This window comes from Oncorhynchus keta, chromosome 25 (assembly GCF_023373465.1).
Source record: "Oncorhynchus keta strain PuntledgeMale-10-30-2019 chromosome 25, Oket_V2, whole genome shotgun sequence".
Lineage (NCBI taxonomy): Eukaryota > Metazoa > Chordata > Actinopteri > Salmoniformes > Salmonidae > Oncorhynchus > Oncorhynchus keta.
The window spans coordinates 13110306-13135029 of NC_068445.1; the positions used below are offsets into that span (position 1 = coordinate 13110306).

At 45.0% G+C, this 24724-nt stretch overlaps 1 protein-coding gene across 1 annotated transcript in view; it reads left to right on the forward strand.

Moving 5' to 3' along the window:
- The window catches only part of LOC118358225 (BICD family-like cargo adapter 1), a 32831-nt gene extending 8476 nt beyond the window's left edge, over window positions 1–24355 (forward strand). The window contains exons 3-10 of the mRNA XM_035735799.2: window positions 9736–9852; window positions 13138–13284; window positions 13503–13682; window positions 14921–15139; window positions 15796–15939; window positions 16104–16234; window positions 16448–16568; window positions 19030–24355. Of these exons, the coding sequence (XP_035591692.1) occupies window positions 9736–9852; window positions 13138–13284; window positions 13503–13682; window positions 14921–15139; window positions 15796–15939; window positions 16104–16234; window positions 16448–16568; window positions 19030–19206 (1236 nt within the window). The 3' untranslated portion in view covers window positions 19207–24355. The remainder of the gene's footprint in view (window positions 1–9735; window positions 9853–13137; window positions 13285–13502; window positions 13683–14920; window positions 15140–15795; window positions 15940–16103; window positions 16235–16447; window positions 16569–19029) is intronic.
- The last annotated feature ends 369 nt before the right edge of the window (window positions 24356–24724 follow it).

Sequence of the window (24724 nt, forward strand, 5' to 3'; positions counted from 1 at the left end):
AAATCCACTAAAACATGACATCATCTACACTCTTAGAATTAGTGGTGTCGTGTCTGTGACTATCATTAAATGGAAAGGCTGTTATTTTATCAAATCAATTCTCTATGTATAATTATTATTATGTGATTAAACTAATCATGTAAACTTTAATTAACTAGGAAGTTGGGGCACCACGAGAAACTGTTTATAGGGTCTATTTCCCTAATGGACTCTTCAGATATTTTATATCTTATAGAGTACAATCTTGTATTAATGTATTGTTATTACCTCATTGGTTCTCATTACTGAACGTCGCAAACCCTTGGAAATCTGCACGAACCCTAGCCTCCATAATATATACAAATTGGCTTAATTATTTATTTACTAACTAAACAAATCACAGAAATACATAAACAAATAGTCATTGGTTACTAACACAATGCATTGATAAGTCCCTAGTCGACTAAACCGGTATGAAAAGTGGTAGACAATGGAAAGGGGTGGGGACAGATAAAGAGCGGGATAGACAAAAGGGATTCACTACACACAATTGATAATTATATTCATTGAAATGCTAATAACAGCCACTCATTCAAAAATAATTTGTTGGATTCTGTTGGAATCGCCGCTAAGTCTGTTGGAGAGTCAGTTCATCAGAGAGTCTCTGTTTAACTTCCCCAGAAGTCACAATGTCTTTCGTGGTTGTAGCTTTCTCAGCGGCTCTGGATAGTGTCTGTTGTAATGATACGTCAGGCATACAGATGGTCGTTGCATAGAATAGATACTTCTGCGGTTGTCGGTATTCTCGTACTAGATTTACGTCATTTCTAGCTGCAGACTAGTAATTCTAGTCTAGGATTTGTGATCGATAGTCTCAGAGTTTAACTATTTCCAGCCGTGTAGCCAAAGCTCCACGCTGTATGGTCTCCGTAACTGATAGTTGTAGTTCTTAACCATTTCACATGTAGCGTCAGCTGCATGTTTTCTAATCTGATGGCCTATAGAGTTGTAGTTCTTAACCATTTCACATGTAGCGTCAGCTGCATGTTTTCTAGTCTGATGGCCTATAGAGTTGTAGTTCTTAACCATTTCACATGTAGCGTCAGCTGCATGTTTTCTAATCTGATGGCCTATAGAGTTGTAGTTCTTAACCATTTCACATGTAGCGTCAGCTGCATGTTTTCTAGTCTAATGTACATTTCGTCAGGAGTGGGTTTTATACACTTCTGAGAAAAGGGGCGGTCCATGACGCCGGCGTAATGTCTATACTCACGTGGGCGTGGCCACTGATTTGGTATGAAACTTGATATGAAAACCCATATTTTTTCATTTAGAAGGTTGACATCACATTACATCTTTAAACAAATAGCTTCATGTTTAATCACATACGTTTCACAATATTTAGATGTAACCCCATAATTAAGAAGTGTACGCAACCAACACAGTATTGAGTGTTTCCTGTCCTTCATGAGATCACCAAATGAAACACACTCGTCATGACTGTCCCTTAAGTGTCCACAGACCACTCCCACATTCTCAAAAATAGAAATACTGTTTAATTATTCAAACTTTTGATGTCCAAGGGTCCCACTGTGTTCCACAGTTTACATTCCAATCTCGAACACTACAAAGCATAGAGGCAGCGTATTTTACGACAGTCATAAAACAGCCAACTTCCCGCTCTCCCCCTCTACGAGAGACAGCACGCTGTAGAGCGGACCCGATCCTTCAGATCGTCACGGGAGAGTTATGACAGTTGTGACTCGAGAAACCTTGGAGATCCTTAAGGAACCCCTTCAGCTAGATATGTTTAGGCCACCCGTGGGAGTAAGTGTCATTCCTGTTGGTCTGTTCTGTTGTATTGTCATCACATGTTAAGGTTGACCACTTCTGCAGCTTTAATGTGGCTTTCAGAGGTGTATGAGTTCCTTGAGCCTATGCAAATCCCAAAATTGGAATAGTTACCACTTTATTACTATGTGCAATTATGTTAATATCAAATCAAATTGTATTTGTAACATGCACCGAATCGAGGTGTAGACCTGACAGTGAAATGCTTACTTACTAGCCCTTAACCAACAATGCAGTTTTAAGAAAAAACAAGTGTTAAGTAAAAAATAGATAAAAATAACAAATAATTAAAGAGCAGCAGTAAAATAACAGTAGTAAGGCTATATACAGGCTGTACCGGTACAGAGTCAATGTGCGGGGGCACCGGTTAGTTGACTTAATTGAGGTAATATGTACATGTAGGTAGTGTTAAGTGACTATGCATAGATGATAAACAGAGAGTAGCAGCAGTGTAAAAGGGGGGGGACAATATAAATAGTCTGGGTAGCCATTTGATTAGCTGTTCAGGAGTCTTATGGCTTGGGGGGTAGAAGCTGTTAAGAAGCCTTTTGGACCTAGACTTGGCTCTCCGGTACTGCTTGCCGTACAGTAGCAGAGAGAACAGTCTATGACTAGGGTGGCTGGAGTCTTTGACTCCTTTAGGGCCTTGCTCTGACACCGCCTGGTATAGAGGTCCTGGACGGCAGGAAGCTTGGCCCCAGTGATGTACTGGGCCGTACGCACTACCCTCTGTAGTACCCTGCGGTCAGAGGCCGAGCAGTTGTCATAACAGGCAGTGATGCTACCAGTCAGGATGCTCTCGATGGTGTAGCTGTAGAACTTGTTGAGGACCTGAGGACCCATGCCAAATCTCCTGAGGGGGAATAGGCTTTGCCGTGCCCTCTACACCACTGTCTTGGTGTGTTTGGACCATAAAAGTTTGTTGGTGATGTGGACACCAAGAAACTTGAAGCTCTCAACCTGTTCCACTACAGCGCTACAGCCCCGTCGATGAGAATGGGGGCGTGCTCGGTCATCCTTTTCCTATAGTCCACAATTATCTCCTTTCTTGATCACGTTGAGGGAGAGGTTGTTGTCCTGTCACCACACTGCCAGGTCTCTGACCTCCTTCCAATGGCTGTCTCATCGTTGTCAGTATTGTGTTGTCGGCAAACTTATTGATGGTGTTGGAGTCGTGCCTGGTCATGCAGTCATGCGTGAGTACAGGAGGGTTGCAACACAGACCCCCTGACATGTACACACATTGACTTGTGAGTCATCTTCAACCATATGTGTAATACTGTAGCTTGAACTGTACAGTATGTTCAGTTCAGGGGTTCCTTGTTACCTACCCTTACCACCTGGGGGCGGCCCATCAGGAAGTCCAGGATCCAGTTGCAGGGAGGTGTTTAGTCCCAGGGTCTTTAGCTTAGTGATGAGCTTAGAGGGAACTATGGTGTTGAACGCTGAGCTGTAGTCAGTGAATAGCATTCTCACATAGGTGTTCCTTTTGTCCAGGTGGGAAAGGGCAGGGTGGAGTGCAATAGAGATTGCATCATGTGTGGATCTGTTGGGGCAGTATGCAAATTGGAGTGGGTCTAGGGTTTTTGGGATAAAGGTGTTGATGGGAGCCATGACCAGCCTTTCAAAGCACTTCATGGCTACAGACTAGAGTGCTACGAGTCGGTAGTCATTTAGGCAGGCTACCTTAGTGTTCTTGGGCACAGGGACTATGGTGGTCTGCTTGAAACATGTTGGTATTACAGACTCAGTCAGGGACAGGTTGAAAATGTCAGTGAAGACAATGTGTCTTCATGTGAATGCTCAAAGTACACATCCTGGTAATCCGTCTGGCTCTGCGGCCTTGTGAATGTTGAGCTGTTTAAAGGTCTTTCTCACATCGGCTACGGAGAGTGTGATCACACAGTCGTCTGGAACAGCTGATGCTCTCATGCATGCTTCAGTGTTGCTTGCCTCGAAGTGAGCATAGATGTATGAATATTACATTAGAATATGTAATATGCACACACATTCAAGGTCATTTGAAATTTGCAGTGTATAAACTTAACATGATGAACAGGAAGGACATTTACTCTAATGGGTGGAAGCCACACCTCCACTCTTCTGATCGGCTGCCTCTTCTACAATATATTATTAAAAAGGATCCGGTTTGAACCTTTACACAGGGGTTCCTCGAAGACACATTTCAGAGGGGTTCCTTAAGGAACCTTTTGGAATTAGATAGGTTCCCCCTGTGTGACAATTTTTAGAATCCCAAAAGATTCTTCCAGGCTCCTTTACTTCTAAGAGTGTGGGTCCATACACTAGTGTACACCGTGCTATGACTAAGGGAAATGGCAGAAATATGGCCACCAAGTCACACAGCTCCAACAGTCATGTCTCGCTCTCTCTGGTTGCTATGACAACCCGGGTGTCACATGTGAGATTCCATGTGTTGCCATGGAAATGTGCTCTGCATCTCTGTGTGTTGTACAGTCAACCCAATGTCAGGTTGCAACACAGACCCCCTGACATGTACACACATTGACTTGTGAGTCATCTTCAACCATACGTGTAATACTGTAGCTTAAACTGTACAGTATGTTCTGCTTCCTGAGGAGAGAAAGAGGATACAGATAAGCCATTGGAAATCCCTGACTTAATTAGCTATGTTAAAAAATAAGAGGATACAAGCCCCTCTCAATTTCACATAGGCGTAAGCAAGAACATTAGACCGGAAACCTCCGAAAATCTGTTACGTTCTTGTATTATACATACGCTATGGATTAGGTTTGTATGTAGCAAAGATATGTTTCCTCTCCAATCAAAGACTAGTGTAAATGAAACAGTTTTGAGAATCTTGTGATTCTCCCTTTGAAAGATAATGACTTGGCACAAGTTACCTCTGTGTCTGGACTCTGGAGGAAGAATGAGCGTTACGCTTGTCCCTCAGTTGATTGAGCCCTAGTTTGTTGGCCTGGATTCTGTCGCAATAGTCCGTTTTCCCCCATGTACTGATAATGCTTGATCTTGGATCTGAGGATTTGACGCTCAGATTAAGGGAAATATCAGTAAATCTGGCAAACCACAGTGAAATATCCTGTTTCTCCTGTGATCTCAATCTGCCAGGCGCAGTGTGATACTGGGTCAAATGTCACGTTCCCACTGTGACTGGGCTCTGTATAGACATCCACTGAGGAGCGATCCATCAGTCAGGTCAGAGAGGAAGAGCTGTATGCATCATCCTGGCCTGGTTAGGATAATGTGAAGCACATTCCGAATGGCAGAGTAGAGCTGGTGTGTTGTACACTATGTCTGAATGTCTATAAATGCATCAAAGTGAATATGATTCTGCATTTAGTGTAGGCTACATATCATTCATTCCACGCATCACTGGGGACAACAAGATGCCATTATGAAAAAGTGGTACATGGACTTTGATGTGGAAGGGATTCAATACTTGTGAAAGAGCCACAACAAAAACTTTTCCTTCTTGTTGCAAGCACAGTGCACGGACCAAACTCTTCCTGTGTTGGAGCAGTGATATGGTACAACTGAAAGTGTCTAGTTTACAGATTGTTCTGCCCTTGGTTACCCAGACAGAATACATCAATAGTACAACTCCTCTCTGAGTTATTTAAGGACACAAGTGCATCAAGTGTGAATGGAAGTAGCCCATTTTTTTTTTTTTTACAGCAGACATTACAGTGGACATCTCTCTTCACCCTTAAAAGCGTTCCAAAAAACACTACGCCACGCTGGTTTCCAAAACTCAAACAGCTGTCCAATGGAGAAACAATTACCCTCTCACATAAATCTTAAATTCACTTACAGTAGACTTACTGTAGAAGAAAAGATAACACTGTTTAGGACTTGGCATTAGAGAGAGGCTGTAGCCTTCTTCTGACCTGTCTCATGCAGTCCCTACTCACCAAGGCCTCACCAGTCACCAGTGTGGCCAACACTGCAACCACTGACTGAAATAACCGAGAAATACCACACTGCTACCTAGAGGCAAACATATCGAACATCCTGCCACGGATATGATCTTTGTAGCAAACCCATGTCGAGATTTGATTCCACCTGGTTCTTATTTGTCAGAGGTAGTATACACCTGACCTTTGATTGTGGACAGGAATCAACCTGTTGGATGAGTGTTCTCTAGAATCTCTAATGAGGACACCGAGCTACTAGATTCTAGATACTGAAGTGCCATGATGGAGTGAAATAGTGTAGTCAGAGGATTGTGTAAACGCATCGTACAGTGTGTACGGGCAGTTTATCAGGTCTCTATATTCTCAGTAAGATCTGTTAAGTTGACTTTGTCTCCAGTGAATAAATCAATGATTGCTTTGTTATATGGCATTTATTTTTCTCAGTGCAGAGGCTGGAGAGGAGTGAGGGAGTGGTGTCCCGGATTCCACCGTCCATTACCATGGCAGCGATGATGACAATCAGAGTCTGGGCTTCCTGAGTGCAGCCTCACTTATGCTAATGAAGTTCTGTCGGTCTGACTTTGCGATCTGCGCTCGGCCGGTAGGCAGTGGGGTGATCAGAACAGTCCAATGATCTCAGCCAGGGAAGGGGCTTCTCCTGCACTCTGCTGCACTCAGAAGGAGGGGCCCAGCTTCAAATGGAACATTCCAGATTCTAAAGGCCAAGAGTTACTCAAACCTGTGCTTTCACAGGAACAGTTATACTGCGCAGCGGAATGTACCAGTTCCAGGAACACTGTGGTGACTCAGAGGCGACATCGTGTCAAATCAAATGGCACTCAAAGCATTTACAATGTGGGTTACTCACTCAGAACGTGTCTCACCATGGGCTCCCGAGTGACGCAGCAGTCAAAAGGCATCACTACAGTCCCTGGTTCGTATCCAGGCTGTATTGCATCCGGCCGTGATTGGGAGTCCCATAGGGCGGCGCACAATTGGCACAGCGTCGTCCAGGTTTGGGCAGGGTAGGCTGTCATTGTAAATAAGAATTTGTTCTTAACTGACTTGCCTAGTTAAATAAATGTTAAATAAAATAAAAATGTGTAAATTGCGCCATGTGAAGTATGTAAGGGGCATTAGTGTGTGTGGACAATATGTTGTCAAATCAAATCAAATGTTATTTGTCACATACACATGGTTAGCAGATGTTAATGCGAGTGTAGCGAAATGCTTGTGCTTCTAGTTCCGACAATGCAGTAATAACCAACGAGTAATCTAGCTAACTCTTCCAAAACTACTACCTTAGACACAAGTGTAAGGGCATAAAGAATATGTACATAAGGATATATGAATGAGTGATGGTACAGAGCGGCATGGGCAAGATACAGTAGATGGTATTGAGTGCAGTATATACATATGAGATGAGTATATAAACAAAGTGGCATAGTTAAAGTGGATAGTGATACATGTAATACATAAAGATGCAGTAGATGATATAGAGTACAGTATATACATATACATATGAGATGAATAATGTAGGGTATGTAAACATTATATTAGGTAGGATTGTTTAAAGTGGCTAGTGATATATTTTACATCATTTCCCATCAATTCCCATTATTAAAGTGGCTGGAGTTGAGTCAGTGTGTTGGCAGCAGCCACTCAATGTTAGTGGTGGCTGTTTAACAGTCTGATGGCCTTGAGATAGAAACTGTTTTTCAGTCTCTCGGTCCCAGCTTTGATGCACCTGCACTGACCTCGCCTTCTGGATGATAGCAGGGTGAACAGGCAGTGGCTCGGGTGGTTGTTGTCCTTGATGATCTTTATGGCCTTCCTGTAATAATAATAATAATAATAATATATGCCATTTAGCTGACGCTTTTATCCAAAGGACTTACAGTCATGTGTGCATACATTCTACGTATGGGTGGTCCCGGGAATCGAACCCACTACCCTGGCGTTACAAGCGCCATGCTCTACCAACTGAGCTACAGAAGGACCACATCGGGTGGTGTAGGTGTCCTGGAGGGCAGGTAGTTTGCCCCCGGTGATGCGTTGGCAGACCTCACTACCCCTGGAGAGGATGTTTGTGGGCGGAGCATTGCCGTACCAGGCAGTAATAGAAGTTTGTGAGTGCTTTTGGTGACAAGCCAAATTTCTTCAGCCTCCTGAGGTTGAAGAGGTGCTGCTGCGCCTTCTTCACGATGCTGTCTGTGTGGGTGGACCAATTCAGTTTGTCTGTGATGTGTACGCCGAGGAACTTAAAACTTACTACCCTCTCCACTACTGTTCCATCGATGTGGCTAGGGGGGTGTTCCCTCTGCTGTTTCCTGAAGTCCACAATCATCTCCTTAGTTTTGTTGACGTTGAGTGTGAGGTTATTTTCCTGACACCACACTCCGAGGGCCCTCACCTCCTCCCTGTAGGCCGTCTTGTCGTTGTTGGTAATCAAGCCTACCACTGTTGTGTCGTCAGCAAACTTGATGATTGAGTTGGAGGCGTGCGTGGCCACGCAGTCGTGGGTGAACAGGGAGTACAGGAGAAGGCTCAGAACGCACCCTTGTGGGGCCCCAGTGTTGAGGATCAGCGGGGTGGAGATGTTGTTGCCTACCCTCACCACCTGGGGGCGGCCCGTCAGGAAGTCCAGTACCCAGTTGCACAGGGCGGGGTCGAGACCCAGGGTCTCGAGCTTGATGACGAGCTTGGAGGGCACTATGGTGTTAAATGCCGAGCTGTAGTCGATGAACAGCATTCTCACATAGGTATTCCTCTTGTCCAGGTGGGTTAGGGCAGTGTGCAGTGTGGTTGAGATTGCATCGTCTGTGGACCTATTTGGGCAGTAAGCAAATTGGAGTGGGTCTAGGGTGTCAGGTAGGGTGGAGGTGATATGGTCCTTGACTAGTCTCTCAAAGCACTTCATGATGAAGTGAGTGCTACAGGGCGGTAGTCGTTTAGCTCAGTTACCTTAGCTTTCTTGGGAACAGGAACAATGGTGGCCCTCTTGAAGCATGTGGGAACAACAGACTGGGATAGGGATTGATTGAATATGTCCGTAAACACACCAGCCAGCTGGTCTGCGCATGATCTGAGGGCGCTGCTGGGGATGCTGTCTGGGCCTGCAGCTTTGCGAGGGTTGACACGTTTAAATGTTTTCCTCACGTCGGCTGCAGTGAAGGAGAGTCTGCATGTTTTAGTTGCGGACCGTGTCAGTGGCACTGTGTTGTCCTCAAAGCAGGCAAAAGTTATTTAGTCTGCCTGGGACCAAGACATCCTGGTCCGTGACGGGGCTGGTTTTCTTTTTGTAGTCCGTGATTGACTGTAGACCCTGCCACATACCTCTTGTGTCTGAGCAGTTGAATTGAGATTCTACTTTGTCTCTATACTGACGCTTAGCTTGTTTGATTGCCTTGCAGAGGGATTAGTTACACTGTTTGTATTCGGTCATGTTTCCGGTCACCTTGCCCTGATTAAAAGCAGTGGTTCGCGCTTTCAGTTTCACGCGAATGCTGCCATCAATCCACGGTTTCTGGCTTGGGAATGTTTTAATCGTTGCTATGGGAATGACATCTTCAACGCACGTTCTAATGAACTCGCTCACCGAATCAGCGGAACATTTCATTGTGTGTCAGTATTGTTGTGCATAAGGAGTGACGTCACGCTGCTCTGAATCAAGCGCTGGAGGGATGAGTTATGTTCCCAGAGCTGTGGTGAACACGAGGCTCCTTGCTGAGAGACGCACTCAAAGCAGCAACAAACAACAGGAGTTGCTCTACACTGAACAACAGACTGCATAATACTACTGTTCTGAATTATGACTTTACAACACTACCCTTATGCACTTTGTATTCTATGCAGAAGATGTTTATTTGTAATCTGGTAATGCCCCTGAGGGAGTGAATAAAGTTGAATTTTTATTAATAACATGTTATTCAAATATTTATTCATGTCTTTTGTGCCAACACCCTGTTTCTGGGGTGTGTTTCGTCTCCAGGCTACAGAGGTGGAGAGGCAGCTGTCCACTCAGGTCCACTCGTTACGGGATGACTTCAGAGAGAAGAGCATCTCCACCAACCAGCACATGACACGACTAGAGAGCCTACAGGCTGAGGTGAGACTAGAGAGCCTACAGGCTGAGGTGAGACTAGAGAGCCTACAGGCTGAGGTGAGACTAGAGAGCCTACAGGCTGAGGTGAGACTAGAGAGCCTACAGGCTGAGGTGAGACTAGAGAGCCTACAGGCTGAGGTGAGACTAGAGAGCCTACAGGCTGAGGTGAGACTAGAGAGCCTACAGGCTGAGGTGAGACTAGAGAGCCTACAGGCTGAGGTGAGACTAGAGAGCCTACAGGCTGAGGCGAGACTAGAGAGCCTACGGGCTGAGGCGAGACTAGAGAGCCTACGGGCTGAGGCGAGACTAGAGAGCCTACGGGCTGAGGCGAGACTAGAGAGCCTACGGGCTGAGGCGAGACTAGAGAGCCTACGGGCTGAGGCGAGACTAGAGAGCCTACGGGCTGAGGCGAGACTAGAGAGCCTACAGGCTGAGGTGAGACTAGAGAGCCTACAGGCTGAGGTGAGACTAGAGAGCCTACAGGCTGAGGCGAGACTAGAGAGCCTACGGGCTGAGGTGAGACTAGAGAGCCTACAGGCTGAGGCGAGACTAGAGAGCCTACGGGCTGAGGTGAGACTAGAGAGCCTACAGGCTGAGGTGAGACTAGAGAGCCTACAGGCTGAGGTGAGACTAGAGAGCCTACAGGCTGAGGTGAGACTAGAGAGCCTACAGGCTGAGGTGAGACTAGAGAGACGGGCTGAGGCGAGACTAGAGAGCCTACGGGCTGAGGCGAGACTAGAGAGCCTACGGGCTGAGGCGAGAGAGAGCCTACGGGCTGAGGCGAGACTAGAGAGCCTACGGGCTGAGGCGAGACTAGAGAGCCTACGGGCTGAGGCGAGACTAGAGAGCCTACAGGCTGAGGCGAGACTAGAGAGCCTACAGGCTGAGGCGAGACTAGAGAGCCTACGGGCTGAGGCGAGACTAGAGAGCCTACGGGCTGAGGCGAGACTAGAGAGCCTACGGGCTGAGGCGAGACTAGAGAGCCTACGGGCTGAGGCGAGACTAGAGAGCCTACGGGCTGAGGCGAGACTAGAGAGCCTACGGGCTGAGGCGAGACTAGAGAGCCTACGGGCTGAGGCGAGACTAGAGAGCCTACGGGCTGAGGCGAGACTGGAGAGCCTACGGGCTGAGGCGAGACTGGAGAGCCTACGGGCTGAGGCGAGACTGGAGAGCCTACGGGCTGAGGCGAGACTAGAGAGCCTACGGGCTGAGGCGAGACTAGAGAGCCTACGGGCTGAGGCGAGACTAGAGAGCCTACGGGCTGAGGCGAGACTAGAGAGCCTACGGGCTGAGGCGAGCCTAGGGAGCCTACGGGCTGAGGCGAGCCTAGGGAGCCTACGGGCTGAGGCGAGCCTAGGGAGCCTACGGGCTGAGGCGAGCCTAGGGAGCCTACGGGCTGAGGCGAGCCTAGGGAGCCTACGGGCTGAGGCGAGCCTAGGGAGCCTACGGGCTGAGGCGAGCCTAGAGAGCCTACGGGCTGAGGCGAGACTAGAGAGCCTACGGGCTGAGGCGAGACTAGAGAGCCTACGGGCTGAGGCGAGCCTACGGGCTGAGGCGAGACTAGAGAGCCTACGGGCTGAGGCGAGACTAGAGAGCCTACGGGCTGAGGCGAGACTAGGGAGCCTACGGGCTGAGGCGAGACTAGGGAGCCTACGGGCTGAGGCGAGACTAGAGAGCCTACGGGCTGAGGCGAGACTAGAGAGCCTACGGGCTGAGGCGAGACTAGAGAGCCTACGGGCTGAGGCGAGACTAGAGAGCCTACGGGCTGAGGCGAGACTAGAGAGCCTACGGGCTGAGGCGAGACTAGAGAGCCTACGGGCTGAGGCGAGCCTACGGGCTGAGGCGAGACTAGAGAGCCTACGGGCTGAGGCGAGACTAGGGAGCCTACGGGCTGAGGCGAGACTAGAGAGCCTACGGGCTGAGGCGAGACTAGGGAGCCTGCCGGCTGAGGCGAGACTGGGGAGACTAGGGATACCTTCCTTAAAATGTATTTCAACTTGACAGATATTACCTATGAAATATATCCCCAGTCATTATCAAAAGTGTTGTTTATTTAAAATGTTCTTTTAAAATGCTGTGGGGGTTTGAAAAAGTAATATCCTGAGATGTTAGAATATGCACACCTCAAGTTGTGCTTGCTATCAAACTAATTCAAACAGTTGAGTTAAGTGAACAAATATACAAATCTGTTTTTCCTCCTTTTCTATCAATCATTCCCTGTTCCACTCTTCTAATACCATGATTGAATCCTTCCTCTTGACTGGAGCAGCAAGGGCTGGAAGTGAGTGGTTATATTGGTTTGTCTGCATGCTGCATGTCACATGTGTGTACATGTCCCACTGTACTGCTATGGAGTGTGAGATACTGTAGCCTAGCAGGGGAATACACAGTAATATCAGTAATGTGTAATATCAGCCATTTAGCTCAGGGTCATAGGATGATACCATGACGTACAGTATATAATATCTCTCTGAAGCCTCCTCTTTTAAAGTGGGTCTTATTGGAGAGGAATAACCCACTGCGGAGACCGCGCTGTAATTGGGTGAAAACAATACCGTTCTATATTTAGCTCAGATATACTGCAATGTCTGGGTGTTCGCAGGATTGCAACGGGCGTTCTTAATGTGACAAGGATGAATATGTCACAGTCCTGCTAGACAAAGAAAATCACAGCAATGTCAACCAAAATGTCTGAAGGACACACAGAGAACATAAAGCTACAAAGATGTCCACACGATGGCAAAGTCAGTGAGCTGATCTGTACACGCAATGTCAGCCTCCTGCGCTGCGAAGGAGATCAACAGACGTAGGTCAAAGCATGGCTGGGGGATAACGAGAAAGAACAAGAGCTGATGTTTGTTTAATAGAGTAAGCTGCTCGGGCGGCTACCGAACATATTACACACAAACTCGCCTTGCATCTCTAGACATGTGCGGTGTTCGTGCAATGTTAGCCTTCAGTCCACTGTACAGTATAGACTGATGAAGGAATAGACTGTTATCAGGTTTATTTGGAATATCAACTTATCACAGAGACATTCCTGTATGTGAGGGAGGCAGAAACCGCCTACTCCTAATCGCCTATGCTAGGCAACAAACATTCTTTGGACCAGGGGGAGTACTTTAATCTTCTGGAACATTTGAACTCTCCTCCGAGTCAGGAAAGAAACAGGTTAACACTAGAGGGCAAACACTGAGTGCAGATAGCTACCAAAACAGTTTCTCCTATCTGTCCTTGGTTCCATAGCACAATGTGTAACTTGGCTATTGGGGTTATGTATTTTGTCAGATTAAGATGCTGTCGGAGCGTAAGAGAGAGCTGGAGGATCAGGTTAACGGCGTACTAGAGGAAAACGAGCTACTGCAGAACACTGTTGACGACCTGAGGGAAGGGACGCTAGTGCTGGAGAAACAGTACCACGAGAAGGTCTCACAGGTACGATCTCTGACATTCTTTAGGGGTTTTGATAGAACTGTTGTACTGTGTCATAATATTCCTGTGTAATGTGTGAGTGTGTATGTTGGTGTATAGATATCTGTACAGTACGAGTACTTCTGAGTGTGTTGTATTGATCTGTATGGTATCAGGGCTCTGTGTTGACCACTGTGTTGACCACTGTGTTGACCAGTTTGTTGACTGCTGTACATGTCCAGTTACGGCAGAGCCAGCTGGAGCTCCAGGAGGTACGGGTGTCCCACAGACATCTGAGTGCCCGCTTTGAGGAGTTCACAGAGGAGAGAAGTCTCCAAGGCCTCAGCCCAAACCCTGCCAGCCTACTCTGTGAGATAGAACAGAGCATGGAGCAAGAGGAGCAGGAACAGGAGAGGGAGCAGGTACGTGCATATGCACATAACACTGTTGATGAGAGAGAGTGGCATACAGATAATCCTTGTTGTTCTATATGTGATTTACAGTGTATCACACAGTGGTGGTATAGTGGTGAGCATAGCTATCTTCCAAACAATTGGCCTGGATTCGATTCCTGGCCATCGCAGCCAAACACTTTATATGGACGGCAGGTAGCCTAGCGGTTAGAACATTGGGCCGGTAACCAGCAGGTAGCCTAGCGGTTAGAACATTGGGCCGGTAACCAGCAGGTAGCCTAGCGGTTAGAACATTGGGCCAGTAACCAGCAGGTAGCCTAGCGGTTAGAACATTGGGCCGGTAACCAGCAGGTAGCCTAGCGGTTAGAGCATTGGGCCGGTAACCAGCAGGTAGCCTAGCGGTTAGAACATTGGGCCAGTAACCAGCAGGTAGCCTAGCGGTTAGAACATTGGGCCAGTAACCAGCAGGTAGCCTAGCGGTTAGAGCATTGGGCCGGTAACCAGCAGGTAGCCTAGCGGTTAGAACATTGGGCCAGTAACCAGCAGGTAGCCTAGCGGTTAGAACATTGGGCCGGTAACCAGCAGGTAGCCTAGCGGTTAGAACATTGGGCCGGTAACCAGCAGGTAGCCTAGCGGTTAGAACATTGGGCCAGTAACCAGCAGGTAGCCTAGCGGTTAGAACATTGGGCCGGTAACCAGCAGGTAGCCTAGCGGTTAGAACATTGGGCCGGTAACCAGCAGGTAGCCTAGCGGTTAGAACATTGGGCCGGTAACCAGCAGGTAGCCTAGCGGTTAGAACATTGGGCCGGTAACCAGCAGGTAGCCTAGCGGTTAGAGCATTGGGCCGGTAACCAGTAGGTAGCGTAGCGGTTAGAACATTGGGCCGGTAACCAGCAGGTAGCCTAGCGGTTTGAGAATTGGGCCGGTAACCAGCAGGTAGCCTAGCGGTTAGAACATTGGGCCGGTAACCAGCAGGTAGCCTAGTGGTTAGAGCATTGGGCCGGTAACCAGCAGGTAGCCTAGTGGTTAGAGCATTGGGCCGGTAACCGAAAGGTTGCTCGTTTGAAACCCTAAGCAGACAATGTCAAAAAATGTAACCATAATTGCTTCAGGGATGCTGGACAATGGTGACCCTGGCCAATTGACACGTGTGTTAATACATACTTATACATAGGTGAAATGTAAGCACCCACCAACTAATTATTATCAGTGGTCTTTGCTAAGCAGCTTTCCCTCTCTGTCTCCAGCTGCGTCTCCAGCTGTGGGAAGCCTACTGCCAGGTGCGCTCTCTCGTCTCCCACCTGCGAGGCAACGACATCACAGACTCGGCCCTGTCCACAGACTCCTCCATGGACGAGTCCTCTGAGACATCCTCAGCCAAGGACGTTCCCATGGGGAGCCTACATGCCAGTCTACTGGAGCTACGCAGACTCACACAGAACCTGCTAGATGGCAATGAGTCCACGGTACGGACCTTTCACACACATATATGAAAAATACTGACCAGATATACTATACACTGAGTGTAAAACATTAGGAACACCTTCCTAATATTGAGTTGCACGGCACCCCCTTTTTCCCCCAGAACAGCCTCAATTAATCAGGCATGGACTACAACATGACTCCAATGCTTCCCACAGTTGTGTCAAGTTGGCTGGATGTCCTTTGAGTGGTGGACCTCTCTTTATACACACAGGAAACTGTTGAGCATGAAAACCCAGCAGCGTTGCAGTTCTTGAGACACTCAAACCGTTGCGCTTGGCACCTACTACCATACCCTGTTCAAAGGCACCCTCTAAATGGCACACATAACACAATCCATGTCTCAATTGTCTCAAGCCTTAAAAACTGTTATTTAAACGGTCTCCTCGCCTTCATCTACACTGATTGAAGTGGATTTAACAAGTGACATCAATAAGGGATTATAGCTTTCACCTGGATTCACCTGGTCAGTCTGTCATTGAAAGAGCAGGATTTCCTAATGTTTTGTACACTCCGTGTATAGTTCCTCCATGCATCTAATAAAGAGTGTGAACTATTCAAAACAAGCCAAAATTACAATTGAGTGGAAATCACAATATAACGAACCTGTGTGTCTGTTGTTGTGGTTGTGTGTGAACAGGGTTCTCGGCGGAGTGACGAGGAGGCTCTAGAGGACCAAGTTCGAAAGCTTGGGGAAGAGCTGAGAGGAGTGAGAGAGCTGTACGAAACAGAGCAGGATAGAACACGGAACAGCCAAGAAGAGGTTCTACAACTCCATAATCAGGTACCACTGCACACAGAGCTTCATCATCGCTGTTGTTCTCCAACAAGATCACTTCAGCACAGTGTTATTATTCAAGCGAGACACATTCGATGGGATTTCTTATTTATGAGGCTGACAATGTGTTTGATAAGTGTTGCTTGTGTCATTCCTCCCCTGTCCTGCAGATGGCAACGTTTTCTGTGGAGATGTGCTCTGTACAGGAGGAGAGTGAGCGCATGAGGGCCATGTCTGAAGCACGAGACCCCAGTGAACAGCTCCAAAGTGCTATACAAGACCGAGACGACGCTATTTCCAAGTAAGACCACACAACATAACTCATCATCTGGTCACAACCAAATTGTATGTGCTTCCTGTGTAAAATCACTACCAATGTAATAGACTAGCATATAACAACAATTAGTCTTTTTACATTCATCTCCAAATAAGCAAGCTCTGATTCAGCGGAATAAGAGCAAAGAGATGTTGTCTGTCTCTAAGCTGTATGTCTGTGTGTCTGTCTGCCTTTCAGGAAGAAAGTGGTGGAGACGGAGCTGGCCAAGTGTAAGATAGATATCATGTCTCTGAACAGCCAGCTCCTGGACGCCATCCAGCAGAAGCTGAACCTATCACAGCAGCTGGAGGCCTGGCAGGTGGGTCAGAGGTCAGGGAGCATGAGGGGGCACGCTAGGCCACTCATAGTGTGAGCTATTATTTGATTAGATTTAAAAACACAATTCAGCCACATGTGTAAACACTGTATTTAAAATAATCGAGGGTAACACAATAATGTTTAACAACTTATTTCCATTGTTACTGAATGGACTGCCAAATTGAATGGGCTGTCGAACAGATATATATATACAGTGGGGCAAAAAAGTATTTAGTCAGCCACCAATTGTGCAAGTTCTCCCACTTAAAAAGATGAGAGGCCTGTAATTTTCAACATAGGTACACTTCAACTATGACAGACAAAATTAGAAAAAAAATCCAAAACAAGCAAGATTTCTGGCTCTCACAGACTTGTAACTTCTTCTTTAAGAGGCTCTTCTGTCCTCTACAGACTGAATCTGCAATAGGTAAGCAGCTTGTTTTGAAGATATCAACTGTGGGAGCAATTATTAGGAAATGGAAGACATACAAAAACCACTGGTAATCTTCCTCGATCTGGGGCTCCACACAAGATCTCACCCCGTGGGGTTAAAATGATCACAAGAACGGTGAGCAAAAAACCCAGAACCACACGGGGGGACTTAGTGAATTACCTGCAGAGAGCTGGGACCAAAGTAACAAAGCCTACCATCAGTAACACATTAAGCCGCCAGGGACTCAAATCCTGCAGTGCTAGACGTGTCCCCCTGCTTAAGCCAGTACATGTCCAGGCCCGTCTGAAGTTTGCAAGAGAGCATTTGGATGATCCAGAAGAAGATTGGAAGAATGTCATATGGTCAGATGAAACCAAAATATAACTTTTTGGTACAAACTCAACTCGTCATGTTTGGAGGACAAAGAATGCTGAGTTTCATCCAAAGAACACCATACCTACTCTGAAGCATGGAGGTGGAAACATCATGCTTTGGGGCTGTTTTTCTGCAAAGGGACCAGGACGACTCGTGTAAAGGAAAGAATGAACTATCGTGAGATTTTGAGGGAAAACCTCCTTCCATCAGCAAGGGCATTGAAGATGAAACGTGGCTGGGTCTTTCAGCATGACAATGATCCCGAACACACCGCCCGGGCAACGAAGGAGTGGCTTCGTAAGAAGCATTTCAAGGTCCTGGAGTGGCCTAGCCAGTCTCCAGATCTCAACCCCATAGAAAATCTTTGGAGGGAGTTGAAAGTGTGTTGCCCAGCAACAGCCCCAAAACATCACTGCTCTAGAGGAGATCTGCATGGAGGAATGGGCCAAAATACCAGCAACAGTGTGTGAAAACCTTGTGAAGACTTACAGAAAACGTTTGACCTCTGTCATTGCCAACAAAGGGTATATAACAAAGTTATTGAGAAACTTTTGTTATTGGCCAAATCCTTATTTTCCACCATAATTTGCAAATAAATTCATAAAAAATCATACAATGTGATTTTCTGGATTTTTTTTTTCTCATTTTGTATGCCATAGTTGAAGTGTACCTATGATGAAAATTACAGGCCTCTCATATTTTTAAGTGGGAGAACTTGCACAATTGGTGGCTGACTAAATACTTTTTTGCCCCACTGTGTATATATATATATATATATAACAGATATGAATATGTATATATATAACAGATATAAATATGTATCTGAATGACAACATGTATAAATGATTACATTCACACAGTAATTATCATTCTTAATCTGTACTGTATTTTATTCATTAAATAAGAGTATACTAGCGGACTGAAAATGTGTGTATGGTGATCTTTTCCACACCACATCCTGTCCTCTCCTCTAACTTACCACTGTCCTGTGTGTGTGTGTGATAACATGTACAATACTGTATGTACTCTGAGTCTCCAATTTACACGAGTGTCTAAGGAACTAATACACTCCTCAATGAAACCTCAATGAGTTTCAACCATGGGTTTTCATTGAACATACTACAAACAATTAAGCAAGTAGGACGAGTAGCTAGCTAACTAAATTGAGGACTCAGTGTATGACTTTCCCTTCCCATCCTCACCCGTAACTAGCAGGTCTTTCCTCTCTCTTTCCCTGGCTGCAGTTTGCATCCTCAGGGCTCTTTACTGTGTGGCTCTTGTGGTTTCTGATCTAGTGGCCTTTCTCAGCTTCCGTACCACCCTTTCTCCCCTGTGGTACCCCCCTCCTGCCTTAGAGGTGAGCCTAGGTGTGCCATCTCGGCCTGATCCTGTCCTGTGCCACTCTTCCATGCCATGCTGAGCCATTCCATGCCATGGCCTGCTGAATCAACAGAAATGCGCTCACCCATTCTAACCCATTTGATCACCCAAAACCAGCCACTTCCATGCCAATCTGTCACGCCTTCCTTCTCTTCTCTAAAAACCCTTGTCCTCTTTAACATCCCCTCACATTCCCTTTATCTCTCTGTCGCTCTACTGTGCTCACACCCTCTCTCTCTCTGTCACTCATTCATTCTGTCTTTCTCTCTCTTAGGATGATATGCACAGTATGATTGATCAGCAGCTCATGGAAAAGCACCAGGAGGAGTGGAGGGTGACCCCCTACTCCCTCGCTGGGTCCTCCGGGGGCCCCTCCAGCCAGTCCTCCAGACGAGCCCATCGCCTCTCCGATGGAGACAAGCGGCTCTTTTCCTTCTTCAAAAAGAACTGAGCGCCTCTGGACTGGCCCGAGTAAGCAAGAGAGAGAGAAAAAGAATAATTCAAATAGAGTGCAGAGGTAGAGGAAAATAAAGGCAAAGACTGAGTGGCAGTGATACACACTATCAGATGGGGGGGGCTAAAGATGTTCAAGGGTCATTTTGCACTTTATCTGTCCCATCATGTCCTACCTTAAAGATGTTGAAACAGAGAGTTAAGGCACTTAAAGAAGGAGTGAGCAACACTGTTAGGGCTCACTCACACCAGTAGTGCTTTCTGGCCGATAGTACTTGGCACCTCTGAACGTAATTTGAGAACCGAGTGTGCACCGATTTTACATGTGGAAAATGTCGGCAGTCAGACGTCTATAGCGGGTGGTCCCTAAAACACAGTGCACTGAACGATCGACAGATGAACGCTAGATCCACATTAGATCCACATTCAGTGTGATGTGTGCGAGCGTTTACACATCCAAAGGTCTTTGCTCCCATCTCATAAACACCCATTGGGCTTACATATATTTCAAAGAGGACGGTTCCCTAGCAGTGCCGCCCAGTGTCTCTACCCCACTTCCAAAACCCCAGACTGGGAGTGTACGTATACAGTAGGGCTGGCTCCTGTGAACTGCCACATGCCACGGTGTCTGGGGAGGGTGTTCAATACGAGACTCACCAAGGCGTTGGGGTGGAGGGATTAGGACAGTGGGACAGGGATCTGGGTAAGGGAACATTCATTGAGGGACAAGAACCAGCCTCTGGTTGGGAAGCAGCATTGTTACAGCTAACTCCGACATGTTCTCAGCTTTATTCATATATTCAGGGATTTACAAAGAGGCCTTATTCCCAATCAATCCAATGGATGGATTTCTTTCGGTTGGTATGCACTTCACAATCATGGTCGTGCCATAGCATTGGTTAATAGAGTTAACACAACACACCAAATGTCCATCCTTGAATATCACTGTATAAAGTATAAATGTATAGATCAAGCCACAGTAAATCCATAAACATAGCACTTTATGCATATCAATCATAAGTTTACCTCAGATACTCAATACGAACTGAGCAACCAGTGCATGACCAAGGGAGAGTTACATTTACCAAGCACTGAATGTATGAAAACCAGCCTATCTAAAGTGATTATAGGACTGTTTCAGGTCCATGGACATTTCTACACAGGCCTCTTGTCAGTCTCTGACGTCTGAATAAATCTCTGGGCCGCTGGCGTTTAGCTGCAGCCTCTATCCAGGTGGACTTTTTTCTACAGTTAGAATGTCACGTTTTGCGTACGTTTGACGTACAAAAAGTATTTTCAAACATTGTCTGTACAATGGCCATCATCATGTATATTCCTCCTCGCTGACCAAATCCTCCGAACTGTTTACATTCGCTTGAGAAAGGAGAAGTCTAAACGGTCTCTCAATACGTCTGCAGTGCCTAACTTTGGCAAGTCAAAGGCATCCATATTGTGCTACAGTTAATTGTCAAATGACCATTAATTGGAACACAAATGTAGATGATATTGATTTAGTAACCTACTCAGTCAGGTACCACCAATCCAGTTTGACAGGAAAACCTATTGACAGGGCCGACAGAGTGCTTTAGCTATACTATCACAGTAATATAGAAGGTCTACTGCCATTCCCATTGGTTCAAAGTTTATGATAGTGGACACTTCATTTTCAAGCTTCCATAATGGCCAGACAAACAGTCACCTCCAAAATGATTGGCACCCTTGATAAAGATGAGCAAAAAATACAGTATAAAATGAATAATACAAAAATTGTATGCTCATTAAATGTGAAAATATATTATTATTTTAGTAATACAATTGCTTAGAAAAAAATATTTTGCTCAAGTAATTAACAAAGAATCTCAAAAAGATAGGTGTCGAAATTATTGGCACTGTTTTCAATACGTTGTGCACCCTCTTGTGAGGATAACAGCACTTATCCTTTTTCTCTAATATTTTATGAGACCATTCCTCCATACAGGATCATTCCAGGACCTTGAAAGATTCATCCACATTTTACAGTAGGTACAAGGTTCTTTTCTGCATATGCATCCTTCATTCGAGGCCAAACCCACCACTGGTGTGCGTGGCCAAAGAGCTCCGTTTTAATCTCATTCGATCCATAGCACCCGGTTCCTATCCAAGGGTCAATGCCATTTAACAAACTCCAGGCATTTACATTTGTTGGTTGCTCTCAATAAAGGAAGTGGCGTTTAATTGTATATTTGGAGACTTGGTGATCCCAAGACGCGACCAAGTTCGGTCATTCTCCAACTGTGGCCCTTGGACTTTTTTTTGCCTCCCAAACCATCTTCCTCAATGTGTGTAGTACAAAATACACTTGGGTCTTACCAGGCAGGTTTTCCACTGTTCCAATGGTTTTAAACGTATTCGTCCATAATAGTGGTATATTGGAGTTTTCAGTCGTTTTTTTGTACCATTGCCTGATTTATGAAAGTCAACAGCCATTTGCCTTTCCTCGTGGTGATGGATGACAAAGGGATTTTACATGTTTGTTACCTCATTTTTCTACCCCAGTGAAACAGGAAGCCATGGAAGGCCACAATACAGTTCCTTTAACTGAGATGAACTTAAACAAGTAGAATGATAATGCAATCTTTAGGGGTGCCAATAATTTTGACACATACTATGTGTCATATGTTCCTTTTTTGCATACAATATAGCTTGGTATTTGTATTATTTATACATGTTTTTTGCTAATCTTTATCAAGGGTGCCAATAATTTTGGAGGTGACTGTATCTGTGACTCCATATTTGTAGAGTGTGTGTCGATAAATGTGATGCGTCTGAACTGTCATGGCGTGTTTAAGAATGAGACTGGCACAGTCCTCTGACCTCTGTCTATGTATGGAAAGTCATATCTAGAGCCCCTGTGCAAACCTATGCAGATGTCTTCTCGACATCTCAGTTGGTAAGGTTGTTGGTTAGGATCAACCCAAAGAATTATTATTTTTAAAGAGTTGAGAGTAGGTTTGGATGAAATCAATATATTTATAAATGCATACCGTTTTCAATGGAAATCTCGTATTTTTTGTTGTTTTAAAAAACTTTCATTGTTCATGTATTTTTATTTTGTGTTTTGAGTGTTTACATGCAAATTGGGGTCTCTGTGGAAAGGGAGGGGTGATGTGGAGAAGGGTGAAGATTATAAGTTCTACATGTGACTGTTCAGTTCTGTCTTTGTGATAAGTCATTCTAACTTTCACGTAATTCACTGAATGTTGTTGAAGTTTGAGTTATACTCAAGTCTACCGATGTTTGATTCAGAGGTTTTCACCAGGGTTGGGTTCAATTTGAATTGAGAACAGTCAGTTCAGGAGGTAAACTACAATTACAATTGAAATAATCAAAAAAGGGCAGTTATTTTCAATGAATTCTCAATAAACTGAAAAAAAGTTCAAGCTATTTATTTCAAAAGTTTTTACATTTAAGAATTTGCAATTCAAATCACTTCCTGAATTGACTACCTTCAATTTGAATTGAGCTCAGCCAGGCTACAAAAACAAACTCATTATCTAGATAAAAGAGCGATGTCTGCCTTTCTGTCTGTTGTCTAAGCAAGTGTGGGTCGGGCAGGGGTCCAGGTGGGTCGTTAGCTTACATTTTTAGTGCATTGCAAAATTATAAATTATATATATATTCATTTTTGGGAATGGAAAAACACTTTCAGTGTAAACTTTAACAACTAAAACCAAATAGAAAGTATGTAGAAAAGATAAGGGACCTATATATTTTTTAATAATACTCTAGTCTTTGAGAACTTGGAATCAACAAAATAAAAGCCCCCATTGATTTTGTTATGTTTGAGCATATGAACACAGCATTAGCCATGTCAAAATGTGTAGAATTGCAGAATATTTGCATTAAAAACGGCAAAACATTTCTCTCAGCTCCATGGCAAAATGTATAGAATTTCAGAAAGATTGGCTTTAAAACAGCAATATTCGATTAGGCTCCATGAAGAATTGCAGGAAATTAGTTTTAAAATGGCATTTTATTTCATCTCCATGTCAAGATGTATAGAATTGCAGGAAATTTGGTCTGTATGTTTTTGCACCGCTCAACCCTTATGGTGGGTCGCGACTCAAAAGACACCTCAATTAGTGGGTCATGAAGTAAAAAGGTTTGGGAATCGGTGTCTAAGCAGCTGTGGTGTTGTATTGATCTGAGAGGATGGTTAAGTGGGTCTAACACCAGGAGCCAGTCAGCTCTGATAGGCACTGACTAGCTGCATGATTATAGTGGATATTAAGCCAACCACACACAGTTAGACTGCAGCCTCAGAACTGAGTGATGACAAGTTATTCTGCATGCTAAATTAGGGTTGGTTGAACATGGATCAAACATGAATTTATATTACGAACGGGGATCAAACAACACTTATGACCAGAATGTAAGTTTTCTCATGTCCTTGTCTTTTCGGAGAGAACTGAATTCTGTAGTATTTTGTAATGTAACAGGCCAGAGGTCTTGAACTCAGCCTCATGGCCTGTTGTCACCAGAGGGGTATACTACAAAGTAAGTTCCATGGTTTAGGCAGCTAATTTGGCAACCAAATATTCTGAAATAACTCACACGAAAAATAGAAAGATGAGCATAAAATGGGCACAGTCTAATTAACTTAACCAAAAACACATATCTAAGATTTGCTTTCTTAATGGAGCAGAAAATCAATAGTTTTTTGTGTGTGTGTGTGTGCGTGCGCGTGTGTGTGTGTGTGTGTGTAAGAAAAGCAGACATTCCATTCTTTGGAATTTGACCATGTACATTTGGGGGAGTAAATGTGGGAATCTGTGGGTCTGGGTATGGATTCTTTTTGTATCAGTACACCCATTTCCCCCCTGACTCACCACCATAGGGTAAGAAACATAGCTTTCTGTCAACCTCATTATTGGACAAGCTTCAATAATGAAACCGTTGCCATTTAGCCTTCATAAAGGAATATGGTACTGAACTTAAACAGCTGCCCCTTTCTCTCCTGACACATTAAAGCCTTTCTGTAATGGTAAGGGACTATATACCCGGCTCCAGTCAATCGAATATGGATAATGCACACTGTTGTAAGAGTAATATTTACAAGGTAATTAAATAAAATGACTTTAATGTAGTCTTGACACTAAAAGGCACGATCACAAGTGAACTTAGTAACAAAGACAGTTTGAAATGGTATGTGATAATGACACACAGCTATGTGATTTGACACAGGTTACATATGCATAAGTATTTACACATACTCGTTCAAATATTGTACATATGACAAACTATTTTTTCTATACCGAGGACACTTTCATAAAGAGGTACAGAATGTTTATGATGGGGCTGGAAATGTAAAAGAATATGGTTTTATATTCATAGTAAATTACTATTTTTAGTATTGGGGTAAAAATATCCAAAACACTAACTCAGAATGGATTTTTATAGCAATTTTTCAGGGGAAATCATGCATCCAATTAATGTTTCTATATGTGGGGGCCACTGTGAAAAAATACTTTGACAGA